We start from the raw sequence: 24,258 nt of genomic DNA, 5'->3' as shown, positions 1-24,258 counted from the left end.
CAACATAACAGGCATGCACGGTGGATACAAGCAGAAACAGATACATACAAGATGATACCACAAATGCCTGAAGTGATAATTTTGCAACATGAAGTCACCCGAGCAATTAATTCTACGCACAATTGGAAAGCCCCTGGAAATGATAAAATAGCAAATTTCTGGCTAAAGAAGTTCACCTCAACACATTCACATCTAACTAAATTATTTAACAGTTACATTGCAGACCCACACATATTCCCTGATACACTTACACATGGAATAACTTATCTGAAACCTAAAGATCAAGCAGACACAGCAAACCCAGCTAAATATCGCCCCATAACATGCCTACCAACAATCTACAAAATATTAACTTCAGTCATTACACAGAAATTAATGACACATACAACACAGAACAAAATTATAAATGAAGAACAAAAAGGCTGCTGCAAAGGAGCACGAGGATGTAAAGAGCAACTGATAATAGATGCAGAGGTGACATATCAAGCTAAAACCAAACAAAGGTCTCTACACTACGCATACATTGATTACCAAAAAGCTTTTGATAGTGTACCCCACTCATGGTTACTACAAATATTGGAAATATACAAAGTAGATCCTAAATTGATACAGTTCCTAAACATAGTAATGAAAAACTGGAAAACCACACTTAATATCCAAACAAATTCAGATAATATCACATCACAGCCAATACAGATTAAGCGTGGAATATACCAAGGAGACTCATTAAGTCCTTTCTGGTTCTGCCTTGCTCTGAACCCACTATCCAACATGCTAAATAATACAAATTATGGATACAATATTACTGGAACATACCCACACAAAATCACACATTTGCTATACATGGATGATCTAAAACTACTGGCAGCAACAAATCAACAACTCAACCAATTACTAAAGATAACAGAAGTATTCAGCAATGATATAAGTATGGCGTTTGGAACAGACAAATGTAAGAAAAATAGCATAGTCAAGGGAAAAAAACACTAAACAAGAAGATTACATATTGGTTAACCACAGCGACTGCATAGAAGCGATGGAAAAAACAGATGTCTATAAATATCTAGGATACAGACAAAAAATAGGAATAGATAATACAAAGATTAAAGAAGAGCTAAAAGAAAAATATAGACAAAGACTAACAAAAATACTGAAAACAGAATTGACAGCAAGAAACAAGACAAAAGCTATAAATACTTATGCCATACCAATATTGACCTACTCATTTGGAGTAGTGAAATGGAGTAACACAGACCTAGAAGCACTCAATACACTTACACGATCACAATGCCACAAATATAGAATACATCACATACATTCAGCAACAGAAAGATTCACATTAAGCAGAAAGGAAGGAGGAAGGGGATTTATTGACATAAAAAACCTACACTATGGACAGGTAGACAATTTAAGAAAATTCTTTATAGAACGAGCAGAAACTAGCAAAATACACAAGGCAATCACTCATATAAATACATCGGCTACACCACTGCAACTTCATAACCACTTCTACAACCCTTTAGATCACATAACATCAACAAATACGAAGAAAGTAAATTGGAAAAAGAAAACACTACATGGCAAGCACCCGTATCATCTAACACAGCCACACATCGATCAAGACGCATCCAACACATGGCTAAGAAAAGGCAATATATACAGTGAGACAGAAGGATTCATGATTGCAATACAGGATCAAACAATAAACACCAGGTATTACAGCAAGCATATTATTAAAGATCCCAATACCACAACAGATAAATGCAGACTTTGTAAACAACAAATAGAAACAGTAGATCACATCACAAGCGGATGTACAATACTAGCAAATACAGAATACCCCAGAAGACATGACAATGTCGCAAAAATAATACATCAACAGCTTGCCTTACAACATAAACTTATAAAACAACACGTTCCTACATACAAGTATGCACCACAAAATGTACTGGAGAATGATGAATACAAATTATACTGGAACAGAACCATTATAACAGATAAAACAACGCCACATAACAAACCTGACATCATACTCACCAATAAAAAGAAGAAATTAACACAATTAATCGAAATATCCATACCCAATACAACAAATATACAAAAGAAAACAGGAGAAAAAATTGAAAAATACATCCAACTGGCTGAGGAAGTCAAAGACATGTGGCATCAGGATAAAGTTGACATCATACCAATTATACTATCAACTACAGGAGTCATACCACACAATATCCACCAATACATCAATGCAATACAGCTACATCCAAACATATATATACAATTACAGAAATCCGTAATTACTGATACATGTTCAATTACCCGAAAGTTCCTAAATGCAATATAACATGTACCGTACAGCAAAAAGGAAGTGACGCTTGATAAAGGTCCGCGTCACTCCATTCTTAACCAGACTTAACGTCTGAGAAAGTAAAGATACCAATAATAATAATAATAATAATTTTATTATCATTCGGCCATTACAGCAATAGATTGGTTGGTTGGTTGGTTTGGGGAAGGAGACCAGACAGCGTGGTCATCGGTCTCATCGGAATAGGGAAGGATGGGGAAGGAAGTCGGCAGTGCCCTTTCAGAGGAACCATCCCGGCATTTGCCTGGAGTGATTTAGGGAAATCACAGAAAACCTAAATCAGGATGGCCGGACGCGGGATTGAACCGTCGTCCTCCCGAATGCGAGTCCAGTGTCTAAACAGCAATAGACAATGTCACATACATACTAAAATACAATTAATAGTTTGAAAGAAACAACAGGTTTATTGTTAACATTATAGTATTATATTACTGTTGATGAATTATCTTATATCATAGAATGGGTAGAGGACTAGCCAGTCATGAATTGTTTGTTTGAATAATTGTTCAGGTAATTCTTGAACAGACTGAGGAAGATTATTAAATAATTTGTACCCCATGATTTCATAGCTGTTGAGTGACTTTGACAATCTGTGGTAAGGAATATAGAGACACCTATTCCTTCTTGTATTGTGGCTATGTACATTTTCTCTGGTTTTTGTTTCTGGCAATTTCTTCTTCATATAAACTAGAACATAGTATATGCAAAAGTTTATAACAGTCATGATTTTCTGTTCACAGAACAATGGTTTACAGTGTGCCTTATATGCAGAACCAGTAATTATCCTAATAGCTATTTTTTGGCAGTATTAATATGTCATGTACACAACTAGAGTTCCCCCACAAAATAATTCCGTATGTTATTATACTTTGAAAGAATGAAAAATAGGATGTTGTAACATATTTTTCAGGAACACAATCCATAAGTCGTCTTAACAGGTAAATAACTCTTGACAACTTACCACTAATATATTGTACATGTTGACCCCAAGATAATTTATCATCTATGTATACCTCCAAGAATTTGACATAACTTGGATCATCTGACAGAAGTTTGTCTCTAAGACTACAAACCATCTGCTGTGTTTTGTTTTCATTCATCAGGAATCCATTTGCCTTGAACCAATAGGATGCTTGGTCAATTGTCTTTGTTGTAAAAGTTTTAAGGCTATTGAAATCATCACTAGCATGAATAAATGTTGTATCATCTGCGTACAACACATTGGTGGACTTGATAAATGACGGCAGATCATTTATCATTATCAGGAACAAAAAGGGGCCCAGCACAGATCCCTGCGGAACACCTACCTTGACTTGTTCTATACTCGACATTCCTTTCCCTACACAAACAACTTGCTTACAATTCTGAAGATATGATTTTATTAATTTAAGGCTGTTATGTCTAATGCCATAGAATTCCAGTTTTTCTAGGAGTGGCTTATGCTTTACACAGTCAAAAGCTTTGCTTAGATCACAAAATGTGAGTTGAGCATAGCCCTTATCCTCAAACACTTGATGTAAGTATTTGACTACAAAGTCTATACCATCCAGAGTAGACAAATTGTTCCTAAAACCATAATGAGATTCACTAATTATTCCTAATTTTTCAATATAAACAGATAGCTGTTGGTAAATTACACATTCCAGTATTTTAAAAAAAGCTGGGAATATGGAGATTGTTCTGTAACTGGAAGGTGAGTCTATATCTCCCTTTTTATATATTGGAACTATCCTAGCCACTTTGAGTTCTTCGGGAAAATATCCATCAGATATGCATTTATTATACAGAATGTTAAGGGGTACACAATATAGTCTATTACTTCCTTCAGTAAATTACAGGATATGTCATATATATCTACACTGTCTGAAGATTTCAACAATTTTACAATGCTTAGGACATGACTAGGTGAGACCTCGCAGAACATAAACGTACCTGGGTCTGTTAGTGTTCTGTAAACATTTTCAGAAAGTAACTCTGATGAAATGATATCAGGTTTGATTATAGTATTTCCTACATCTTCAACAGATTTAATAAAGAAATCATTGAATTTTTGGGGACTTATATTAATTTTTTTGCTTCTTACATCTTTAGCAACACCATTTATTAATTTCCATGCAGCTTTGCACTTATTTGTGGAATTATCAATGGTATCGAAATTATGTGCTTTTTTGACTTCCACGATGGCTTATTTATACTCATTCCTGCATTTTATATAGGCTAATCTGGCATGTTCTGTTTTCTGATTGCTACATATATTGTGCAACACCATAACTTGGTTTTTCATATTTGATAATTGTTTAGTGAACCATGAATTTTGTCTGTTTGTAGCCTTTGTCAGTTAATTTGCATTTCTTTATGGGGATGTTGTCATTAAATTGTGTCAGAAATGTTTTTAAAAATCTCTCAAATAATAGTTTCCCTAACAAATCACCACTAAGACTATAACTTGTGTCACCATGACAATGGTTGAACCAGTCTCTCTCAGCAAGGGACTTACAGAGCTGAACAAATTTGTCATCTGTGACAGGTCTGGTGATTATAACTTTTGGGACAGGCTTAGGAATATTACTATTATCAATACAGAACCTACTTGTATAGTTTAAGGATACAGAGTCATGATCTGAAAATGGAAACACTGTAACATCACATGATTCTTCTGTAGTTTTAAAGTTGACAAAAATATTGTCAAGACAGGCTTTATCTCTTGTGGGCCTGTTATTGATTGAGTGCAAATTGCACTGTCTTAGAAGGTTTTTCAACTCAGTCACAGTATGTTTATGTGTTGTTATATCAAAATCTGCATTCAGATTTCCACCAATTACTATGTCATAATGCAACCATCTGGTCCCTCTTAGTACATCTAACAGCATGTCAAATTTTTCTAGAAATACATTGATGATACCCTTAGGTGACCTGTAAAGGGATACTATTATTAACTTAAAACTGTCTATAACTATACCAGTGGCTTCAAAGTTCTGTTCCTCACATAAATAATCTAGGTCCAACCTAACAATGGAGCAGCTGAATGACTGATTAATATATATTGCCACACCACCTATTATACGCAATTTTCTACAGTAACTATTTGCTACATTATAGTTATCATAGGCCAGTGTCAGAATTCACTGACCCTGGAAGAGGGGTCAACAAGAGATTTGTGAATTTACACCACATATTGTTCAAACTGCCTGTTTCTGAGCCAAAAATTCCCTACATGAATGGGAAGAGTTACTCTAGAATATAATGCTGTATGTCATCAGCAAATTAAAATAAGGAAATTATATTATTTTTATGTTGGACTATTACTTACAGCAGATACCATTCTAATGGTAAATATAGCAGTGTTCAGTATCTGAGCAAGGTCCTCAACATGGGCTTCCCATGACAGTTTAGCATCTATCTGAACACATGGGAATTTGGATTGTTCAAACTGACTGATCATATGCCCATTCAGTGTAATTGAAGTGTCAGTTTTAGTTGAATTGTGTGTTAAAAACTGCAAAAACTGAGTCTTGCTGCCATTTATCATCAGTTTATTTTTTACAAGCCTTGATCTCAAACTGCACAGCTTGATATGTTGCCTGTGTTGCACTCAACATTTTTCGCTACCTAGCTAGCTAGTGTCATCAGCAGATGGAAGTATTTCAGAATCACCTGTCATATAAGAAACAGTAGTAGTCACAGCATTTACCCCTAAAGCCCCACTTAATTGAGCCCAATCAGATGCCACTTCGTAGCATTTTTCTCTACTGTGGATATTGTCCATTTGCTCTCTATTTTTAAAGTATGAGAGGAACTAATTGCGAACTACTCTTATTCCACAATGGTCAAATTTCTGTTGTTATATTTTGTGGTCAACACAATCAAACACCTTTTTAAATTAAAGAAGACAGACACTGTTCACATCTTCTGTTTAATCTGTCCAGTGCCTTAGAGGGAAAGGCGAATAAAGTATTTTCAGCTGTTACGACACTTCTAAAATGAAACTGTATATTTGACAGCAATTTATGTGGAATGAAATGATTAATTACCTTTCTATACACAGCCTTTTCAATAGATGTTGCAAACACTGATGGCATAGAAATTGTTCTAAAGTAATCTACATTACCCCTATCTTCTTTTTTATAAAGTGGTTTCTGTTCCTAAAGGAAGAATTACAGATGTGGTTAAGTACTAGGATAACATATGCGGAACAATGCTTTAGTATTCTGCTAGATAGCCTGTCATATCCATGAGAGTCATTAGTCAAGAGCAATTTAATTATTGACTCAGTCTCCCTCTTGTCAGTATCACGGAGGTATACTTCAGATACAAGCCTTGGAAAGCCATTTTCTAAGAGTCATATGATTCCCTGCAAAAACTAAGTTTTTATTCACTTCACCTGAACCATGAGAGAACCAAGAGAGAAGAAGAGAACCAAGAGAGAAGAAGAGAACTCTGACACGAGTATGCACAGTTTGCTCCAAGAAGTTGGCTGGGTGTGGCAAGCACATTTGGAGGGAAACATGACCCTACTGCCCCCAGTGCCACGTCCCCTCATGCACCACACAAAGCTTCAGAATCTATCATACTAAAACGGATTTCTGATAGAATTCCACTGTGATTCTCATATGTGTATGTTATCTACTTTCTGATTTATATCTATAAATAAAAAATTCATCTTTGTAATAAACAATGTGTTGCAATGAGGATTTGCAGAGCTTTGTGATGAGTCCGAGTCATCTTGGGATAATACCTTTTATCCACTTCCATCTACAATATCTCCTTAGATTTTCAAGAGAAACATAGGAATGAGTTGTCAAAGCAATATATTGTCAAAAGAGTGTAACATTACATAGAAAAAGAGGGTAAGATATTGAAATATTTGTGGCTGGAACAGGTGTGGTAGATAGTTAAATAAGTATCTGTTGGCAACAGATTAATATTTATAAATAGTGTGTAATTGTACACACCATGTGTGTATATGCACAAATTCCTTGTAGTGTTAAAATTTGTGCATTGTAGTCTGAAAGCCCAATTATCCTTTTACTCATGGAATATCCCTGGAGTAGTGTCTATAGTTGTGCTGCTGTTGACCTGAACTCTGGTTGGAACAAATACAGTCTGCATGAGATGATATGAATACGGGAGGTCTTCCAACATTTTTCCTTTGCAGGATGACGTATAAAATTTTCATACTGTGTCTAAAGTGAACTACGAACTCCCTCCAGCTTGAACAGAAATGACCTGAAGTCAGAGTTAGGGAACCTATAAATAACTACAATCAAAATTTTCAGTTTACAAAAGTCAACTATACCTGTGCAACCTTCAGTGCTTTGATACATCGATAGATTCAACTGGAATACCATTTGTATGTACTTGGCCATTTCCAATCTTCAAAAAGAGCTCCTTACAAAATAGACAGCTAATTGTATCCCAGTATAGGAAGCCCTGAAGTGTCACATTGTTTAAATAGTTCTCTAATCATGTAATGTCTTGATTAAATATAGCTAATATTAACATCAAGCACTCTAGCAACCCTGACTAAATTTCATCCACTATATGTTTTGGACGACTTTCAATCTTCTTCTTGTTTCTCTGCAGTTCCTCTCTTGCCAGCCATTTGTGCAAATTAGATGTAATTAGACACCATTGCTCAACTGGCTAATTTATTAATATTATTACACTGAATGTACCATTGTACTATAAAAAAATGGCACATTATTGAAAAAGTATTTAAAATATGTTATGTAAGCACTATGTGCTCACACTGAGGTGGCGTACGACATCTGCTAAGAAAGCACATCTCTGAGCAAAGGTATTGCTATTTAGATGCTATTTTTAGAGGACATGCAGTTAGTTTTCACAAAAAGTCCTCTGCACGGATCACAAACTGAAAGATAAATATTGAAGCAAAGATATTTAATTTTACTGAATTATATTTAATTTTTCTCTTATTTGTACATGGTATGCTACAAATACCAGTAATGTCAGAGTCAACATCTACTTGCAGTTCACCAACTTTTTCTACAGTTCCTCTTATATTTTAATGAAGTACCATAAAGTGGAGTGAATTTGAACAATGAGGTGACTTTGAACAGCAATTTAGCATCTTTTTAAAATAAATGCTGCACTCTAGTGTGTAAATATGGAACTAAGGCCAGAGGCGTTAAATATTGCCAATAACTGATACTTCCAGATGATATGACAGTCGATATGAAATATCATTGTATACCAATGCCAGAAAATAAAATAATTTTCTGGACATGTAAGTTCCTTCACAACTGCAAAAACATTTGCCTATTATTAGAAGCATTTTTGAGGTTATAATTTGAAAGAGTTTTTATGGGAAGGTTAACACTTGAATGAACATTTACAGAAAGCATAAAATGTTAGATTTTGAGAAAGATGACATTTGTAGGATTGTACCTCATTCTAAGGTGGATAGAAGGGGAAGACTTCATTTTGAGCTTAAATTTGATGTCTATGATATCTGTTAGAGTGGACACTCTTTCATGGCAACTTCTTTTCCTGTAGAGTGTTTACAGATGTAATTCTTTAAAATGTGATAACTTTTTTTTTCATTTCTGTTATTAAAGTCATACAGACTGTTTTGAAAAGATCTGTTTTTAAATAATTTTGTTATTTCATAATTAGCTTAGCACCCATTTCCATTATTAGCAACATTAACCATAATCATACGAACAAGTTCAGGTGATTAGAGAAAACTCATAAAAAATGCTCAAATTTTTCTAAATAAGTTACTTTCAAAACTATATTTATATACAAAATATCATGCTGTTTCATATGATAGGCATGTCATTTGACAGTAATTGACATGACTCCCACAGAATAGGCACATTTTTCCATGTTCAAAGTGACTCCAATCCATGGGGTGAAATTGAACAGTGAAACATTAAAAAAATAATAATAAAAAAATAAACTAGGCATGGGGGATAAAAATGTATAATCTACTTTTTCATATTCAGCAACACCTCTTGCAACTTCCCTAGAAGTTTCATGTCAATATCTTCAGAAGTTTCTGTTTAATTTACAAAAATGAATTTAAAATGTTCAAAGTCACCCCACTTTACGGTATGCTAATTCCTTGATAGCTTCGATACCTGGTCTTTTTTGAAGATGGTCCCCTTTCTTTAGAGAGACTTCCCTTAAGCAGGGATATATATCAGCTGACTTCAATCTAAAAAGGGTGTGACTCTAACACCTATTACTACAAGAATTTTCCCATGAGTGACGCCCCCCTCCCCACCCTGGTTCACTACACTGTTACCTCTAAGCTTTGCCAGCCTCACCTTCCCATAAGTACTGAGGTGCAGGCCACAACCAGTGAAACCCCTGTATCGATACACACAAATGGCACCACTGCAATGTGAGCCATTACCCTTTGTCGTAAGTGCCTTCTCTTGCTCCATGTTAATATACCTGACAGCTGTATTAAGATGAAGCTGATCAGCTGAAATAGCTGCACTAGGTGTATGTTTGTGCCACCAGTCTGAGTAGTTATCTTTTCCAGTTTACCACCTATGTCATACTCATTGTCCCTATTAAGATTATTCCTGGATCCACCCACAATCACTATCTGGTACTCTTTTGTAAAATTCCTACATAATTCCTCTAGATTATCAGTCAGCTGAGTGAACCCTGCACTGGGCATCACAATGCTAGTGACCTGGTACTCATTCCCAATACTTCCTGCAACTGTTGGCCTACACTTCTACCATGATAAATACCTAACAGCAGAATCTTTTTCTTCCTATCTGAATTTACAACTGACTTAGAGGTCTACTGCATGTTTCCCAGAACTACAGTTACAAGAAACTTCCCTACTCTATGCTCTTGACAGCTGGTCAAATGTATTGGTGACAGAAAGTGAAACTGTATGAATATAACCTTCTCTAGCTGCCTTTTTACCAACTGCCAGTTTCTATTCCCCAGCTCTCTTCTCCCTCAGCCAGACCAGTTCCTCTCTTGCATTTTCTAACTGCAATTGAAGAGTTCAAATCATACACTTCTGCTCCACTATTAACTTATTTTTGCTATGTAACTTGCAATTTCAGGAGAGGATATCACTAGAATGATGGTTTGCTCACTGCATATCTTCCAATGAAAATACTTTTCACAAATCTCACACTGTAGCCAATTAGTCAAAAACCTAGGAAAAGTCTGCAACTTCTCATTCGTGGTAAAAATTTTATAATTGTGAAAAAGCTACTTGCCTGTGTACTGAAAGACAGAATAGGGACACATACATCAGCAATACTGAAAATTTTTCCTTCTAAAGTTTAGTACTGGTCTGTTAATTCTATGACTTAGGTTTAAATTTTTGAAAATGTATATCTCCAAAAGGGAATTTCTTAGTCTGAATGCACCTTCAGTAACAAAAATGGAACTGCCAAAGGATATCAGGAGTCCATTTAACAAGTATAGGTTAGGATGTACAGTGACACCCATATTTTATATTTGTATGCGGTCCAGACTTAAAAAATGCAAAACTGAGAAAAATGCAGAATTAAGGAAAATGTTAACCCCCCCAAAATATGAGCAAAAACATATGTAATTAGCATATATGATTAAAAATTGCAATCCTCTCCAATACTTTGTATAAAATCTGTCTAAGTGAAGGAAATTAAATTTACAATATAACATTTATAGAATAATTTGTGGTAATGAATTATCATCAGTTCTTAAAAAATCACACATGTGTAACAGCAAGTAAAAGCTCATCAAAAACTTAAAATTGAAATCTGGGTACAAGGTAAACGAGTTGTTTTCTGACATGCTATGATCACAAATTATAAGACAAAACACGCATTTTTAAGAGATCTTTCTTTTGTACTCACCCAGAAAAAAAGCAAAAACTTACAAACATGGTGAATTAAACCAAAAAATTTCAGCAATTAAGTAGTTAAAACGTAAGCATATATGAGGACATCTGCTTAATCACATATTTTGTCACTATCACTGTTATTGTTTAATGCTTTCCTTATGAGCCACACTTCATTTGCTAACCACCACTGAAGTGTTATGTTAGGCTTGATGAGAAAACAGACGTGAAAAAAAATGAGTTTACTTCTACAATTTATGTTACAAGCTTATTAGAAGTTGACTCAGTGACTTTCTGTACACTGTGTAAAATGTAAACTTGAAAGAAAGTTCAGATGCTACAGTTTTGCTTCATGGCCTCTATCACTGCTGCCAATCTTTATGATCTACAGTGTGTGGTGTGTGTGGTGCAAAGTCTATATATGAGTAGTGTATTTAGTTGTTCCAACTGTACTGTTTGAACATGAAAGTCCTTAAAATGTGCTGTTGCAAAACCCTTGTTCTATTTCTGTTTGGTATCTCTGTCACAGCACATCATCTGCACAAAAAGTATATTTTCAGCACTTTGCAAAATGCTTTCACGCCTAACTGCACTCCCATCACATATCTAGTAGGTCAGCTCCTATGTACGTGTTAGCATGGTGTGATTCCTGTGATGGCTATCAGGTGATTTGACAAGTCGCCAGCAATTAAGATTTCACTAGCCGGAAATGGGTGACATTTCCTTGTTTATGACTGAGTCTTTGAGACTCAATGTTTGAATATAAAAGGTTGATGATTGATAATGTTGCTGAATACATGCAAGGAGACTGAGTTATAAGTGACACAAGAAAAGGTGGTGGCTAGGCCCTTCATCATGTATTCGCTTGGTCCAGAACACTTTGCATCTACTGTCTTGTTTTTCCACTGCAACCTAGCAGTAGTTGTGACATAACTGTGCACTGAAGCTAAATGTTGCAAGTTGTGTTGGCAACACCATTTGTGGATTATGTCAGCATTTCCTCTCTCACATCTTCCCTCTCCACAATGGTCTAAAATATTCCCTTAATTCCGCCAACACCCATGGTGAGAAACATCTGTCTTTTGAGCCACCTATAAGTTGTTCAGTCACATCAAATGCCAATAGGAAGAAAATGGGACAAAGTCAAACGAGACATTGAGTAAGAACTTAGAATCAAGGTAAACCTTATTAGGAAGAAATGTAAAATTGGGGAATTTTTAGCGTTGATCTTATGGGTTTTTCACAGGGGCTACGAATTTACGGTGTAGAATCACAAAAAAAGTAAAATTGGGTAATGTAAAAAGGAAGTTCCACTGTATTTCTATTTGAGATACTTATGAAACTCACTCTTGAAGCAGATTACAGACCATGGATTTTAAGTTCTGCAACTGATTATGTAAGTGTGAAATTAAACAAAACAGCAAATAAAATGATGGGTGATTGTAGGATTTTATTTTCACATGTATTACTGCATCATGTCCCTTATTTACATGATCATTTTTCGCCAAGGCCACGACATTACATGTAAATCCAGTATTTTTTTTAACAATGTATGTTACATAGTTTCTTAATTATTTTTGTTCTGAGAAACGGCCAGTGCCACATGAGTCAACACAGTATGTCGGCTTCCCTGCTTTGTTGCCAAAGAAGTAATCAGATAAATTGTTCTACATACTTATTTTAGAATTCTATCTCTAGTCAGAACATAACAATTTCTAATGCAGTACTGATTATTCCAGAAAGAAAGGTTTAGACTTCATTAGCAATCTTAACCTATATGTAAGGAAATGAAACAATGTATGCTACAGGAAGATTTACATTACAGCAGATATGTACTATAGGTGATGTCTGAAAGCTGATATTCTATGTAAATCAGTCATGCCCCCATGAATTAAAGAGCACAATCTAATGGGAAAAGTCAGAGATCATCATATTGCATATTTCCAATTAAAGTACAAGTCCTGTGCAACACATGTGGTGAGATTGCTCTTGAAGGAGGGCAAGGACATTTTTTCTCGACTGGTGACTGATACTGTTCTGTGCTGCTTGAAACAATCTTCACAGTGCAGACCAATGTCTTTTTCCGAACCTATTCTAGCAGAATATGTAATATGATTTTCTTACCAGTTCTTCCTTATTTGTTCCTAGGAATGTTTTTACTTGGAAGTCAGCCATCAAATCAGAAAATAAGTTAACAAGGATTTTCAGTGCAAAGGTAGCAGCCAAGTGTGGGATCAGCTGCCACTGCTATAAATGATAAAATAAATGGTTATTTTGTGAGAAATTTGTATTCCTCCACAGTCTAACACCATGAGAATATAGTAATAATGGAACTAACACAATGACTCACTAAATAAAATATAGACACAAGCTATGTGATTATTACATAAGTTAAGCTAAAATGTTGCTTTCAGAAACTTAACAATATGATTATCCAGCTCAACATGTACATATCACTTTCTGTGACTGAGTGTATATGAGCATACTCTTTTTTGTGTAATTGTAATTACATCATCTGTCCTATATATCATTTCATTGTCACTGAACATTTAGATAGAGTTAAGCAACTGATAAAATAAACATTCACTTAAAAATCTGAAAAATTAAATAATAAATTTCATAGTAGCTACTAACATGGAAACAGCTTTATAAGCCATAATAATAATAATAATAATAATAATAATAATAATAATAATAATAATAGCTTTATTCAACATCGAATGGTACACTGCACATGTACAAAGAAACAGTAATGATTAAAGTTATTTGTACAATACACAAGACACATTCTTCTGAATACGTCATTAATTTACAACAAAATTACAATAAGGTGTTTACTTATTTCTGTTCACATAATTTCACAAAGCATTTGTTGTTCTTCATGTAAGTATGGTACTCTTCTAATGTGTAGAAAGGGTGTTTTACTAAAAATTTCTTAAGCTGATGTTTCAGTTTAATTGTAGGAAGAGCCATGACTGCTCTAGGCAGTGCATTAGCTAATTTTATACCTGCATACTGAGGCCCCTTTTCGTAAAGTGCTGTTCTGTGGCTGCCAATGTAAAATCTTTCTTTATTTCTAGTATTGTACTGGTGGAAATCTGAATAAGTGTTTGGGTGCAGTCTTTTCACAAGCAATATGGCTTTTAGAATGTATGTGTTTATAACAGTTAACACCTCTGTTTTTGGAAACAAGTTGCGACAAGATTCCCTATATTTTGCTCCACAGATTATTCTCACACCCCTTTTTTGAAGAATGAGTAGCTTATCTAGATTAGCTTTGGTTGTTGCCCCCCAAATTTCAATACCATAGTTCAAGTGAGAGGAGAAAAGAGCATGGTATGCAGTCTTTAGGACTACGGTGTCTCTACAGAACTTGCTAATAGTACTGATTGCAAATATATTTTTTGACAGCTTAGTTGCTAGAGAGTCAATATGTGTGTCCCATTTCAGGTTGCTTTGGATTGTTATGCCAAGGAATTTTACACTAGACTCTTTCTTTACCAATTTGTTGCCCATGTATAATTTTATTTCATTATTCAAACTACTTTTGTTAAACTCCATCAAACATGTTTTACTGGTGCTTACATTTAAGTGGCTTTCATTAAAAAACTGAACAATTTCTTTTGTCACATTATTACACTCGGCCTCTAGTTCATTACATGATTCCTTTTTACATACAATGGACGTGTCATCGGCATACAGAACAATTTTGGAATTTATAGTACAGTATTTAATATCATTTACATAGATCAAGAACAGAAGGGGGCCCAATACCGAGCCCTGGGGCACCCCATATTTTATGCAAGAGATCTCTGATTTGTAGACACCACTTTCCGTTTTAAGTAGAACAAACTGCTTTCTATTGCTCATATAACATTTTATTAGATCATAAGCAGCACCTCTAATGCCCATGTTCCATAGCTTGTCTAATAGGATGTCAACGTTCACACAATCAAAGGCTTTTTCCAGGTCTAGGTATACACCTGCCACATGTTCCTTGCTTTCGATACCCCGTAACACCTCTTCAATTAGTTGAGCAGCTGCAGTGCTAGTTGATTTACCTTTTACGAATCCATTTTGATTTTCGAACATCAGGTTGTGTTTGTTAAGAAAGTTTATAATCCTGTTGTATATAACTTTCTCAACTATTTTGGAAAAGACAGGAAGGATTGAGACTGGTCTGTAGTTTTCTATTTTGTTGTTGTCACCTTTCTTAAAATGGGTGTTACCTGTGCTATTTTGAGTCTGTCTGGAAAGGTGCCTGATTCTATTATATTGTTGACTGCTGCAGACAGAGGTACAGATACATTTTGGCTACAGGCTTTTAAAACATTAGTATTTAGGCCATCATGCCCAGCTGAATTAGAGGGTTTTAGAGAGCTAATGATGCCCATTATTTCTGCACAGTTTGTGGGGGCTAGATATATACTATGGTCACATGTATTACCTTTAAAACTGTAGTGCATGTTTTTATGTTTGTCATTTATGGCTTCCCCTACGGAAGAAAAATATTCATCAAAAATATTTGCAATTTCCAGTTGGTCTTTTATGAGCATGCCATTGTGGTTAATAGTAAAGTCCATACAGGATTTGTCATTGCCAGTTCTAAAACTGTTTATGACTGCCCAGATGCCAGTAGTTATGTTGTGTGAGTTTTGAAGCTTATTTGCAACATAGTTGCTCCTGGTCTGTGTAAGTAAGTCCTTATAGTGTGCTTGATATATTTTGAAGGCTTCCTTTAGCTCAGGAATCTCTCTATTATTCAGCATTGCACTGTGGAGTAATTTTAATTTTTCCCTCACTTCAGTGACATTACTATTTACCCAAATATTTTTGTTTATATTTTTTGTTTGTTTCATTTTTGTGATTACAACTGGGCATGTGGTATCAAAGCAGTAATATAAGTCAGCAGCAAAGTTATCATATGAAAAGCTATTATTTTCAAACTATTTTATTTGTGCTAGCATCCAGTTTAGTCTATTTATGTTGTCATAATACATTATTCTTTTAGTTAAAAACTGTTGCTTTGTGGTGACAGTGGGGGCCTCATGGCATTCCAATTTAAGCTGTACTGCATGGTGATCTGAGATGGCTAGTTTTAAAACTGTTGCACTGTGGGATAGGTGGGTCATGTTTGTTATTATGTTGTCAAGACATGTTTTACTATTGCCAATTTCTCTAGTGGGTTCCCGAATGAGTGGGGTCAGGTTAAATTCATCACACAGACGATGTAACTTTTTGGTGCTGACATCATTTGTTAATAAATCTATATTTATATCCCCTGTAACTATAATATTTACATGACCATTTGGCCCAGAAAATGTTGTGTCTATATATACAAGCAATCAGAAAGATTTACAAAAAAGGTATCTGTATTCGCTGCAGGTGGCCTGTAAACACCGATAACTGTTATGTTATCTCTACCCCATTTCAGGTTTATTGCAGCAAATTCTGAGACTCCTTCCAAGCAGAAGGAACTCACATCAATAACATTAAAATTACTTTCATTTACAGTGAAAATTGCTACACCTCCCCCAGTCTTGTCTTTTCTACTGAAGGCTGTGCAGAATTTCATACACAGTGGTTGACTAATGCTAATCAGAGCTTCATTGTACCAATGTTCAGTTACAACTAATGTATCGGGTTTGTCAATCCGTGAAATTACATCTAGATCATTATGCTTATTTCTAAGACTACCAAGATTCTGGTGTATGATTTTAAGGCTGAGTTTTACCTGCTGGACCTTAGAGGATAATTTTGGACTAGCAATGAGGCCAGCAGGCTTCACAAGTTTCCCTGGCTTGCCAGCGGTGGCTGGTGTTGTGGCAGATTTTGTTGAGATGGGTTGTACCACCCCATGGCAATGGACTTCTTTTCATCACTTTGTGAACAATGTCGCCTCACTTCCTCAATAATTTTGCTACTAATGATCTTTTTGCCTCTTTTGTTCATGTGCAGACCATGAGATGTGTGCAGCTTCCTTTCTAGATAGGTGACATCTACTAGACACACATTCTGAAATTTACTACATACATCTTTAATCCTGTCATTTGTTTTATGAACTTCCCGGTTCACAATAGACTTTCATAAGATCATACCTCTGTGGAATGTTGACAACAACTGTTTTAGTGTGATTTAACTTACCCAGTACCATTTTCATATGCCTAATTGCATCATTTGCTTGATTTCTTGCTACATCAAATGAACCTCCCATAATAACGACAAAGTCATTGGATGAGAAGGAGTCACACTCCTGCATGAACGGCTTCACCACAGCAGAAAGAGGGGCTCCAGGCTGGATGTGGCCTACAGCTGCAAAGTTGTCTTGCATGTTTGCGATGTTTTGCACTATTTCACGTCCATGGCTGTCTCCATATAATAGAATCCGGCCCTGCTTGTGTTTCTGATTGTCGTCGTTTCTTCTGTTTTTCTCTAGGGAGGATTTCTTGCATGTAATTTCACAGATTCCACTTCCTTGGACGGTTTGTTTACGTTCAGTTTCACGTTTTGCACACGAGTTTGGGCCTTCGTGTTTTCTGAACTTATCACTGACAGTTTTTTTGCTGCTTGAAGGATTACCTCTAGTTTGCATGGACTGAACTTGTTCTTGTTCCACTATTTCTTCGAGAATTTGAAACCTGTTTTGAGTATTGACGGCAGGAAAGCTTTCCTTGGTTTTTAGTTTAGGCCTGCAGTCGTTCATCAGGCGCTGTTGTTCAAATTCACTCACCTTATTATTTAAGAGAGTAACTTCAGCCTTTAGGCTTTGGATTTCACTTACCATATCGCCGACTAGAACAGATAATTCACACCTACAGTCACAAATTTTTGCTTTATGATAATTATCTGAGTTCTGAACGCAGCACTGACTACAGTTCCAGCATGTTATAAATTCATTATTTTCTTTCACAGATGAGTCCACTTTTGCACATCGAAAATGATACGAGTTATTACATTCCTTGCACGTGAATCCGGTTTTCAGTACTTTTCCGCACTTTTTACACTTTTCCGCGTCAAAACACGAGTTTTTACGTAAGCTAATAACTTTACCATTACTATTTTCCGTATTATTTATGTGATTTTCTGGTTCATTTTTGTTCGTGTGTAATGTCCTATAATCTTTAAGGACACTGAAGAGAGGTAATCTCCTAATATAACTATCAAGATCAAACCAATTGGGGGATCACAAGATATATAGCATACTTAATTGTATCAAAAGTTTAATTTGCTTAAGAACATTGTGGAAGGAGGCAGAATGGAACAGTGGAATAGTTCAGAAACAGATGAAGTAGCTACAATTACTGTCCCCTAATACGATATCTCTAGATCATAAATTAGGCAATACTGTTTGTTAATATGTGTTATGGCTTCAGTGATTTTACTGGTGCATTCTAGGGGTACACTGTCAGTCACTGACTCAATTTGATTGGCAATCAGTGACATCATTGATAGAAATTAAAAACAAATCAGCAATGGCACCAGTACTAATTCCAATAGCATTAGACTTAGGAACATATGGAATGATTAAGAGTTTTTACAATATTTATTTTATAAAATTTACAATAATGGATGCAATAAGGTACAATGTGATAAATTCATGAGAGTACTCATATTAACTATTCATGATAGTACTCACATCGACAATAATACGTGAATAAATGAGGTACATAAGACAACAAGATATCAGAATTAATATTTGTGCATACACTATGAGACACTCATATTAGCAATATCTTAGTACTTGAAAATCAATATGATATCTTTCATGACAAACAGTAATTTATATTTATTTATGCATGCAACAATGGGAGATCCCAGACACAAGGTAAATATTCGTAAAGAAAAAAAAGTAAACAACCACGTTATGCATAAGCAAGGACACAAGCAACAGACATATATTTTTGCAGATAGTCATGGGAGAGGAATTACGGAAATTATGAGAAGAAATCACCCAGACCTTAATCTAACAGGCATAATCAAACCAGGCGCGCCATTACGCGAGATTCTGAAAAACAGTGACAACATATTAACGACCGGTAACAGCTGCATCATAATAGGAGGCGCAAATGATGTTTACTGTAATGAAACTTGGCGTGCAACGAGAATCCTAAAGGAAACTGTCAAAAGGATGCCTCGAGTGCATTTCTACATTGTTAGTATCCCCAGGAGACACGATCTGATGGAAAACTCGTGCGTAAACATCGAGATTGTTACAGCAAACAGGCTGTTTGAGAAAATATGTAGAGGTTTCCAGAATACGACTTTCGTAGAGATAAACAGTCTTCACAGAGAGCACTTCACAAGACATGGTCTCCACATGAACGTAAAAGGGAAAAAGATTATTAGTGCCGAAATACTTAAATTTATTAATGAGTCATCTGTAATGGAAGTGTCTCCAATCCCAATTCCGCCAAAACAAGAGTTGTCTGTAACAGTGGAACCATCATTATCTGCAGTAGAGCTACAACAAACACCAGTAGCAGCAGCAAAGGCTCAGATATTCTCCGCAGCAGTGTCAGTTAAACCAATAGCAGCAGAATCACCACAATCATCAGCAGAGCTGTCGTCATCAGCAACAGCATCCAGAACAGCAGACCCCATAATACTACCTCAAGGCAATGAAAATGCATGTGAGGAAAACATACAAGGGTCATTAGCCGCAGCAGCTAACAAAGAAGGGCAGTCACCAAGTCGGGGAGCACAGGAGCCACCTGCAACAGCAACCACACAGAAGAGGTACCTGAGGCCTGGGAGATCAACAGCAGAAGCAGGTTCCAATCAAGACAGATGCCTGAGAACTAGGAGACCTGCTACACTAAGTGAGGATTTTTTATGGTACCGAGTAAGCAGGAAGAGAACATGGAAAAAGATGTAAGTAAAACTGTCCATCTTAAATACCAGTGTGACAATAGTGAGAGGAACATAAACACCGGACAAAGATACGATCCAGGTTTAATGACACAAACTGAAAAAAAACATTGCATAGTACCAGAAGCAAAGGCAGCAAGTGAAGTGCTTAGTATATTACAGGAAGGGGAACTATTACATTTAAAGCCAACTGTTAGAATACTTCACCAAAATGTTCAATACATAAACAATAAAACAGAGGAACTAGAGGTAATATTACAGGAGTATAGGCCAAACATTCTAGTAGTTACAGAACATGGGCTAAAAGAAAATCACATAGGAATGTACAACTTGAAGAATTATGTGAGAGTAGCCAGTTTTTGCAGAACTTCCTATAAAGGTGGTGGGGTTGCCATTTTTTCTAACTATAAATCAACTAAAGCCATAAATATATCAAAATATGCTATAGAATTGAGCTTTGAAGCTACAGCACTGGAAACTAAAATTGCTGGGAATTTATGTTGTGTATTAGGTTTGTATCGATCACCAAATGGTATAATCAAAACCTTCTTTGAACAGCTGGAAGATATAATCCAACACCTCTCAAAAACATATGCTTATTTGATAATTATAGGAGATCTGAACATAGACACAAGTAAAAATACAGACAATACTAAGACCCTATTGGACTTATTGTGCATATACAACCTAAAAATAAAAATAGATAAACCAACCAGAGTAACAAAGCATAGTGAAACTATAATTGATCATGTAATAACAAATATTCCTACATGCTATTGTGACACACAGGTAATAAACTCCACATTAGCAGACCATTTTGCAATCATGATAGACATAAATATAAAGACTAGTGATTCAGTGCAGAAGATATGGGAGATGAGAAGACAGAACTACCCACATAACATAAATCTGCTAAAAAGGATGTTAGAGGCAGAAAACTGGGAAACAATATATGCAGCTAAAGATGCAAACAGCAAATGGAACCAGTTTTTTTCTTTATTCAATTATTATTATGATGTTACATGTCCTGTTAGTAAAAGGCTTGTCAAACAGCAACAAAAAAAGAAAAGCTGGGTGACTGGAGAAGTAATCCATGCCAGAAATAATCTGAGAGTGTATTATGACCTATCCAAACAAAAAAATACTGAGGCCTACAACACACTGTATAAAATAAAAAAGAAAGAGTACTGTAGTTTTATCAGAAAAACTAAAGCATCATTCATCAGGATGTCTATAGATAAGGGAAAGAACCACTCAATAGGCTTATGGTCGTTCATTAATGAAGAGAGAGGAAAAGTAACAAATCGGGCGGAGGACATCTGCCCACTGATGAGTGGGAAAAACAACGCAAACCCTCTAGAAGTAGCCAATACTTTTAACAAATATTATATTACTGTAGCAGACGAATTAATAAGTCAAAATAAAACAAATGCAGTAAGTAAATTGTTAAACCCCCCACATACAAATCATACTATGGTTTTCATACCTACAACGGATGCAGAAGTGTCAAACCTAATAAAACAACTTAAAATTAAACACTCATCTGGCTTGGATGGTGTCACATCACATCTCGTAAAGGAATGCAGAGAATGTATTTTAAAACCATTGACACACATGCTGAATGCTGCGATAGAAGAAGGTATATTTCCAGATTCACTGAAAGTAAGTAAAGTGAAGCCAATATTTAAGAAAGGGAACAGGGATGAACTAGGAAATTACAGGCCAATATCATTGATCTCAACATTTGCTAAAATCTATGAAATGATAGTAAAGAATAGAATTGTAAGTTTTATAACAAAGTACAGTATACTGCATTCATCACAACATGGTTTCAGAGAAGGGAAGTCAACAAAAACAGCATCAACAGATATAATTGAGCACATTCTTAATTTACTTGACAGGCAACAAAAGACTTGTGGGATTTTTATGGACCTATCTAAGGCATTTGATTGTGTGAACCACTCAAAATTAATGATGAAATTATATCAGTATGGAATTAGAGGAAAATGCTATGACATACTTAAATCATACATTACAAATAGGAAACAATGCACAGAAATCAGACATACTAGTGGGGGAAATATAACAAACTACAGATCAGAATTACAAACAGTTAAACACGGTGTGCCTCAAGGGTCTGTGCTTGGGCCAATACTATTTATACTCTACGTAAATGACTTCCCTAGCTATATAAATCAGAAACTTATAATGTATGCTGATGACACAACAATCATTTGCACAGCTGACACAAAGGAGGAGCTTGAGAAGGAAGCTCTCCTGACTATCGAAAATGCAAATAAATATTTAACACAAAACAACCTGTTTATGAATCAGTCTAAAACAATGAATGTAGTATTTCAGACCAAGCACAGTGAAAATTATAATATAAATGTTAATGTAAATGGAAAGACTATTAAAGAAGTAACCAGCACAAATTTTTTAGGAACTATAATAGACAAACATTTGGGATGGGGGGAGCACATAGATGCACTGTGTAAAAAGATAAACAAACAGATCTTCATCATGCATAAAACAGCTAAGGCTGTGGACGATAAAATCCTCAGATCAATGTATTATGGACTTGTCTTCCCACATTTGTCTTATTCAGTTCATGTATGGGGAAGTGCACAAGCTGGCTACCTAAAAAGAATATTCACAATTCAGAAAAGGGCAGTGAGATGCATTGCAAAAATACCACCAAGACAGACCTGTAGGCAAGCTTTTGTACACTATAATATTATGACAGTATATTCACTGTACATATACCAAAGCATAATGGCGGTAAGGTCAAGTGATAAACACCTCCTAAATAAAGATATACACAAACACAGTACAAGAGGAAATGAAAATTATTTCATGATAAACAGAAATCTAAAACTGTCTATGACTGCCCCAGAAGAAGCAGGCAAAAGGTTTTTTAATAAACTCCCCAAAATCATTAAAAAAGAAACAGACCTAAAATGTTTTAAAAATCATTTGAAACTATATCTCACAGAGAAATGTATATACAGTTTGAGTGAATACTAAGATGGTGTTTAATATGTTATATCATTACTGAAATGTACGTTTAAAATTATCATGTATGTTGTTTGGATTTGTGTGTACATATAATGTGAAACATGTAATACCTTTGTATGATTATGGACTATTTCTGTTTAATCATTTGTTTCATTTATATATAATGAAATCAAGTATGATGTTAATAGCTTATTGTATGACACACCCAATACTCTCAGCTGAATTTTCAGCTGGAGTCCATGGGCAAAGAATAAATAAATAAATAAATAAATAAATAAATAAACTACTAAGCACACATATACTCGTTCTATCTTGTACAAGCCTCTTCATCTCCAAATGACTACTGTAACCTACATCTATTAGAGCCTGCTTACTGTATTCTCCCTTGGACTCTCTCTAAAACTTCCACCTGCTACTCCTTCCTCCATTACCAAACTGATGAATCCTTCATGCTTCAGACATGTACTATGAAACTGATCCTTTCTTTTGGTCAAGTTATGTCATCAATTTCTTTTTTGCCCAATTCAGTTTGACACCTCCTCATTAGTTACTCAATCTACTCATCTAATCTTCAGCATTTTTCAGTAGTACAAAATTTCAAAAGCTTTTATTCTCTTCTTTCTAGATTACTTATCATCCATATTTCATTTTCACTATATTCCAGACCTTTAGAAAACACTTCCTAACATTTTAAATTTATATTCGATGTTAACAAATTTCTCTCCTTCAGAAATGCTATTCTTGCTATTGCCAATTTTCATTACATATACTCATTATTTAATGATGATCAGTTGTTTTGCCATCCAAATAGCAAAACTTATTGACTACTTTTAGAGTCTCATTTCCTAACTTAATTCCTTCAACATCACTTGATTTAATTTGACCATATTTAAAAAAAAAAAAAAACTGGAGAAAAATCTTTATTGCTCTACATAGTCTCCTTTCAGTGTGAGTTTTGCCAGTGTTGTTCATAAGCTTCGATACCCTATTCATAGTGAGAAGTGAGCTCCACAAAATAGCCATCAACTACAGACTCCACCTCTTCATTTTTGGCAAATCTTTTACCACCAAGGCATTTCTTAATGTTTGGAAAGAGAAAATAATCAGTGGGGGCTAAATCTGGAAAGTATGGTGCATGAGGAAACAATTCAAACTTTAATACTGCAATTTTGGCCATGGCGAT

The 24,258-nt window shown here is 35.3% G+C and overlaps 1 protein-coding gene across 1 annotated transcript in view; it reads right to left on the bottom strand.

Moving 5' to 3' along the window:
* Positions 1-24,258, bottom strand: part of LOC126263677 (peroxisomal acyl-coenzyme A oxidase 3-like) — a 173,848-nt gene that overhangs the window by 98,536 nt on the left and 51,054 nt on the right. Inside the window, exon 7 of the mRNA XM_049960792.1 lies at positions 13,314-13,436. Coding sequence (XP_049816749.1) covers positions 13,314-13,436 — 123 coding nt within the window. The remainder of the gene's footprint in view (positions 1-13,313; positions 13,437-24,258) is intronic.

Source organism: Schistocerca nitens, chromosome 6 (assembly GCF_023898315.1).
Source record: "Schistocerca nitens isolate TAMUIC-IGC-003100 chromosome 6, iqSchNite1.1, whole genome shotgun sequence".
NCBI classification, from domain to species: domain Eukaryota; kingdom Metazoa; phylum Arthropoda; class Insecta; order Orthoptera; family Acrididae; genus Schistocerca; species Schistocerca nitens.
The sequence above is the reverse complement of the archived record's forward strand: the minus strand, read 5'-3'. Positions and strand labels throughout refer to the sequence as shown.